The following is a 7,018-nucleotide window of genomic DNA, read 5'->3' as shown; positions in this document are numbered from 1 at the left end:
GCGATATTTTTATATATGTCAGCATCCCATTGTTTAACTTTACCATCTTTACCACAAGTAAAAAAATAATGAGTATTGGGAACGAATGCAAGTCCTGTCACGGAATTATCGTGTACAAATATTGATTTATGACAATTTCCATGATCCAAACCCCAAATTTTAACATTACGATCAGAAGAACCTGTTGCGATAAGAGTAGAATCGCTAGATATATCCATGCATAAAACTGGTTGGCTATGACCATAAAGTGATATGATAAACTGGAATAAATTTTGTAAATATATATTATCTTATTAAATATTAGTGTCATTAATATTTTCGTTATTAATTACCTTAAATGTATCCAAAAAGAATATCTTTACAGTGAGATCCAATAAAGACACTGCAAGAAATTTATTATTCGGACTTATCCTTACACACAATACACACTCCTCTAATTTAAGAGTTCTTGTATGTGTCACAGATAAAATTTGTGGTTCTGTTGGTCTATCAATATCAGCAAAAATTTCAAAATTCCAAAATTGTACATTTTTATCATCACCGCCACTTACAACTCCGTTCTATATATAAAATTAATATTTAATTGAATTATCTCTTTACACAAGAAAATGTAAATGTTATTATTATTATTATTATTATTATTATTATTATTATTATAATTTACCATATCCGGGTATAAAATAACACTCCTAAGAGCCCCAGTATGCGCTGGTACTTTTTCTAAAATTTCACCTGACAACAAGTGAACGATAAGCATTTTACCACATTTTAATCCTACTATCAAATATCGGTCACCAGGTGCAAAAGTTGCTGTTAAAGCTGGTCCACATTCTATAGTATGTATACAAGCTAAAGAAGATCTATAAAAATATGCAATAAATAAATTTACTTAAAATTAAAGTATGCATAAAAGAATACTATATATAAAAAATAGTACCTATTCCACAATTTAATAGAATCACCACTTGCTGTGGCGAAGGCTAGACCATCAGAACTGAAACATACAACTTTAACATCTGTGCGATGTCCATGAGCTTTTATAGATCGTAAACGTTTTGCTTCTGCTTCTCTTTCTTCTATTTGTAAAGAATATAAATCGAGAGAGTTATCATCGACTCCAATGCAAATCTACAACAAACATATGTCATAATTAGTAATTTTGTTATAATATTAAAAACGAGAGTAGAGAAAGCCTATATAAAATATTAGATTATTATATAATATTAATTATATATATAAAACTAACCCTTAGTTCTCCTCCTTTACCCATAACCATATCTAATCCTTTAACTTTATCAGATACTTTGATATGGGGTAGGCGTTTGATTTCATCCCTTAAAGTTACTGTATTAAGAAATTGAGTATTTACTTCATCTGTATTCCTGTAGAAATAAATGATTTTTATTATTTTTAATTTAATAAACCTATTAATATGTAGCTATAATAATTTTCATAAACATACTCAGATGCCTTCTTTATTTTTTTTATCAGTTTTTTTGACATATTTTCTTTTACTTTACTTTCTTGTAAGAAATGAAATAATTCTACTGTATCGTTTGTTCCGTAACAAGCAAGTATTGTTTCCGATGGATCAACTTCAAGAGAAACAACTCTTCCTTTAGAACTTCTTAAAATACTTCCAACAAAACTATATCTTAAAGGATATTTTTGCTATAAAGTTTTTAATAAAAATGTTAAATTACATATTCATACAGAAATTCATTTTTATAGAAAAAATGTACTTAGACATACCATGTCTGTGGTTTCGTCTTCATTGATATTCGAAGTATCTACATTAATATCACATTCAGTAATTTCTGTATCAACGAAAAACAATTTCCATAGACGTAGTTCATTATCACGACATCCAGTAATTAAATATTGATTATTTTTTGTTAATGCAAGACTCCAGACCTAAATGGTGATAACAAAAGAAATATTTATATATATTTATTATCGATATTACAAAAAAATTTAATCAAAAATATACCTCTGATCTATGACCTACGAGGGTTCGAAAGTTATGTTCTGTATCTAAATCCCAAAATTTCACTAATGTATCTTTACTGGAACTAATAACTATATTTTGTTTAGACATAAAAATAACTTTAGTCACGATATCTTTATGTCCTTTCAACCGACATATTCCTGTCTCATCTACTACATCCCAGATTATTATGTCTGTATCCTGAAAAAGAGAAAAAATATATTAAAGAATATTAATATCCACAAAATAGATATAATATATTATGTTCTTCTCTAATGTTACCTTGGATCCAGATGCTAATCTATAGCCTAAAGTATCATATGATAAAGATGTTATTTCAGAACGATGTCCAGCAAATATACTAACATCCTCTTCAGATTTAAGATCAAATATCTTAATAACGCCATCCTCATAACCAGCAGCAATATATTGCTTATTTGGCGAACCAGCTAAACGTGTGACTATTGTTTTTTCTCCAGTTAAAACTCGTACTTTTTCGTTTAATCTTAAATCCCAAATAATAATATGTTCGCATGCTCCTGTTGCTACGAATCTACCTTCTTGTCCTTCTAATTCCACAAAAATCACGTTGCACCGGGAACTTGCTATTATATTCACGTTACTGGATGGAACATATCTTAGATATTGTTTTGTCAAGCCCATTTTCGTATTCATTTTGACTGTTTTAAGTATAAATACTGATTATTTATCAATTTACAATTTATACGCGTATAAATAAGAAATGCAACAAGTGCTGATTTATTAACACGTGTTTGTAATAAGATTTAATTTTTGAGGTTAGGCACGTACCAACAACTCTACATAAATAACACAATACTATTAGTCCCACGTGGATCGTAGGAACAGTTTCATATGAACATACGACAGAGCCCTCTATTGAAGATATATATATATATATATATTAACTAGATAATTATCTTGATGTAGTAATTTTATTTGCGTCAAATTTAAAATATATTTACATAGATTATATGGGTATAGTTACGTAGATTATAGATTTTGAAATAAATAATCAAATTAAAACGAACAATATAATAATTAAAATATATAAAATATGCAGTATGCGAGTTGATCCAACTGTAAATTGGATCTAGCTAAAAACTAGCTACAATTTTGAGCTAATAGATTATGATATAAGAAAGATAATGATATAAGAAAGATAATAATATAAGAAAGATAATAATATAAGAAAGATAGTGATATACTAATTGTAAGATAGTGAAAATAGGATTTCTATTTCATATAGACATAATATGAAATTTATGATACACTCATTTAAGATAAATTATTGAATAATACAAATTGATATACTAGTACATATTTAATAATAATATTATATAGCATTAAATAATTTATATCAAGGAATAATAAGGCAAAAAGAGTAACAAATAGATTTCTACTTAATCTTTTTTATTTATTATAAATGGATTGTAAAAAGTACATAATGTTTATGTATATCCGCACACCATTGACGAACTTTTTGAAGAATTATAGATTAATATTAACGCAGATATATGATAAAGCATTGATAATAATCAAATGATCTGGATAAATAATATTGAACAAAAGGCACTGGCAAGAATAATTTGTTTTTAATTATTTACAATATATATTTTAACAAACATTTATTACAAAGCAGTATCTAATTTATATTTTAATCAACATATTTTTAGATGCATGATATGTGTCGCTTAAGATTAAAAATTATATAATTTATTGTTCAATTCATCAATAACATTTAGAAATTAATAAAAATTTTATGAAGGCCAATAGACAACAATAGTATCTTTTTCACATATTCATTTAAAATTCTTTGACACACACATTCATAAATATTTTAATGTTTAATTTGGAAGCTCAATATATTTACATAAATTAACAAAGCTTGAAAATTGAAAAAATGATAATTCATATTAAATTATATAATATTTACATTCTATAAAATATTATTACTAATAAGTCTTGTACAGTCATTTCTAGTTTGGTAGATCAGTGATAATACTGTTCCAACTGAAATGGATTAAAATACTCTTTAATGTAAGCAAAACATAAGAAAACAGTCTGATAACTATTTTTTAAAATGGCGTGAGAAGTATGGAAAAAGCACATTTATTCCAGTTATTATTTGTCTACAATAGTTTTTAATTTATTTGGTCAGTAAAAAGTAATATAGAGAATATATGTTTATCCACTATTTTGTGGACGTGATTCAAATATTTGGTCTCCAATATGTACAGGCTGAGCTAGTGTATTTTGAAACCACATCATCCAGTTACTAAGATAATGACCTCCTATTTGATTATCTGGATTGTTTTTTATCTGTGCATTGTTTAACTCTTCAAAATTACGAACGGTTTGAAGTTCTGTAAAACCGCTGTTTACCGAATGATTTCCATGCATTCTTACCTCTCTTTTTCTAAGAGCATCTTTTACTAACCTTCGTCTACGCTCCTCTTCGGTTTCTACTGCAGATCTTGTGAATCTTATTTCTCGGGCTCTTAAAGCATCTTTGCGTAGTCTTTCCTTCCTTTCTTCCTCCGTTTCCTTTGCATATTGATTTAATCTAGCCTCTCTTCTTTTGGCTGATTCTCTGTTTAACCTTTCTCTGCGTTGTTCTGGGGATTCACTGGCATATAAAGAGAGACGCTTAATTCTTCTTCTTTCTGCCTCTCTGTCTAATCGTTTTCTTCTATCATCCGGTGTTTCGTTATACAATCTATATTGCCTTTTTCTTGCTGCCTCAGCATCAAGCCGTTTTCTTCTTTGTTCTGGAGTTTCGTAATACATTCTCATTTCTCGTCTTTTGGCAGCTTCTCTTGCAAGTCTTTGTATTCTYTGCTCCTCACTTTCATTTTCATATAACTTTCTTCGTTTTTCTCTCATGCATTCAGCTTTTTTCCTTAATCTTTCTTCGTAATCATTTATTGTCGATGACTTTAATTTTGTTCTTTTCTTACTTGTATTGTATTTCTTAGTTTCTTCTTTTGTCAAACTACCACTGTGGTCTAATGTTTGATCCTTACAAATAGCTATCGGTGTAATTGTAGCTTCGATGTCAGTGGGAATTTGTACTTCTTGTTTATCGTTTTTTAAAACTTTTAATCGTAGATTTGCATCACTGTTTACATCGCATAACCATTCTGTCATATAAATTCCATCGGAATTAGATTTATGAGCTGATTGTTTATTTTCTTTTTTTATATCTAGACTCAAGCTTTCTAAAAATTGATTAGACGTAGCAACGGTCGAGATATTATAATTTGTTTCTGTATCTTCCGATTGAGATTCAAAAACTTCAGAAGGCTGGTTAATCTGTTTTTTAATTTGATCATTTGTAGCATCAGAATCTAATGTATCCAGACAAATAGAGTCTGTTAGAATGCTACCAATATTACAAGCTTCGCTAGATTGCATAGCATCTGTATTAGAATTGGGTGATTCTATATTTTTCCTATCTTCCCAGTTATTATCATTATCTATATTAAACTCTCCTCGTTTATAATTTTTATCGTAACATTTGCTTTCTTTTATTTCAATAGAACAAAAATGCTGTGCTGCAGCAATAATTTCAACATCATTAAAGTCTGTTTCGCATTCATCATTCTCTTCCTTGACATATACCGAAATAAAGTCAATGGGACGATTTGTTATCTGTACATCTGTTTCACTAATTTCCATATCCTAAATAAATAAAAAAATGTAATATAACTAATATTAAAAATATATAAGCTTTAATTATATATATATGCATATATATATACATCTTTATGTGTAAGACTTTAGAATATTAGAAATCAAGTATTTCATCCTTATAAATACAATAAAAAATTATACAAAATGAATTACAACAAGACTATATAATATAATTTTATATAAAGTGAAATTAATATATACATATTTTATTGGATACAAAAGATAATGCATTACCTGCTTATCGTCTGCTTGTAACAGCTGATTTCAGGATAGTATCGGGGTTAGTATGGAAAGGTTCATTTTTATAGTTTATAACAGTATTTCTAGCATTTGTAAATCTTTTAATTTTACCTCCTGTACATCCTAATGCTAATCGCATTGTGCGAATATGGTTCTTTATCGCATTCACATTTAATCAATAAATATTAGTCCGAATTCATTTGTACTCCTTAAGCACATACAAGCAGTACTTCATTTTGAAAATGGTAGGCGTATCATCGTGTATGTTATGTATTTACGAACTAGCATATAGTTATAATAACGTGTATAGTTGCAGTGTTAGCATAGTAAAATCGCAAGTTAAGAGTAAATATTTCGTCTAATGCATGATTTTAAAAATCTAATTTTTTATGTTTTACCCCCAAAAATGGTGAACTTTTCAATACGTTAATCGTATTTATGCCTCAATATATGACATAATTAATGACGTAACGCGATCGTAACAATAAACGTTTTAATAGAAAGCACTTGGACAGTTTTTAGAAGTCGGAGTATATCACATTTTTAATAAAAATTTTGTGTGTGTTGGTAATCCAGCTTGCAGGTATCTATTAATCGATTATTGGATTTTCAGTGTCATCTAGTGGAGAAATATATGAATTAATGTTAGAAGCGACTGTCGATATTTGTATTGCAACATTTTTTTTTATTCATTTTTTATATTTTACCTATATAAATACATATATATATATGTATAAACTAAATGATTTACAACTACTTAGTATTTACTATTCAAGAAAAAACATGTAGATGTATGATTTAATTCTTTTGTATTATATTATATATCGTACATAATGTAGTGTAGTGTATTTACTTTTTTATACACGCGTATGCGAACGTTACTTATTGAGAATGCGTCACTACTATTAGTTTAGGTACTTTCTCATTAGATGGCGAAATATTTGATTATCGAGAAATGCAAGTATTTACGTTAAACTGTATCTAATTGTAAGTTCGCGCATTTAATACATATTTTAAGTTTAAATTGATTTAATTGTAGCTAAAATAAATATAAGTTATTTACATTTAATCGATTTA

The 7,018-nt window shown here is 27.8% G+C and overlaps 2 protein-coding genes across 3 annotated transcripts; both read right to left on the bottom strand.

Annotated features, from left to right (window-relative positions):
- Window positions 1-2,838, bottom strand: LOC106790140 (WD repeat-containing protein 3; the record flags this gene model as incomplete). Its single annotated transcript, XM_014754868.1, is given in 9 exon segments — window positions 1-260; window positions 333-560; window positions 665-860; window positions 938-1,128; window positions 1,247-1,382; window positions 1,463-1,671; window positions 1,753-1,914; window positions 1,991-2,188; window positions 2,270-2,838. Coding segments are annotated over 9 exon segments (1,973 nt in total), but the record flags the coding sequence as incomplete, so codon positions are not given.
- Window positions 2,839-3,415: 577 nt separating this feature from the next.
- LOC106790154 (calponin homology domain-containing protein DDB_G0272472-like) lies at window positions 3,416-6,488 on the bottom strand. Of its 2 annotated transcripts, XM_014754888.1 has the most exons (3): window positions 5,936-6,488; window positions 4,446-5,689; window positions 3,416-4,018 (listed from the first exon to the last, which is right to left on the bottom strand). In XM_014754888.1, exons 2-3 carry the CDS (start codon window positions 5,684-5,686, stop codon window positions 3,985-3,987), a joined length of 1,275 nt encoding a protein of 424 aa, XP_014610374.1. In that variant the 5' UTR covers window positions 5,687-5,689; window positions 5,936-6,488; the 3' UTR covers window positions 3,416-3,984. The 2 variants fall into 2 exon arrangements, with proteins under 2 accessions (XP_014610374.1, XP_014610373.1); XM_014754887.1 differs by lacking the exon at window positions 3,416-4,018 and having other exon boundaries at window positions 4,102-5,689.
- Between the last annotated feature and the right edge of the window lie 530 nt (window positions 6,489-7,018).

Source organism: Polistes canadensis, unplaced genomic scaffold (assembly GCF_001313835.1).
Source record: "Polistes canadensis isolate GaletaPanama2010 unplaced genomic scaffold, ASM131383v1 scaffold_217, whole genome shotgun sequence".
NCBI lineage: Eukaryota > Metazoa > Arthropoda > Insecta > Hymenoptera > Vespidae > Polistes > Polistes canadensis.
The sequence above is the reverse complement of the archived record's forward strand: the minus strand, read 5'-3'. Positions and strand labels throughout refer to the sequence as shown.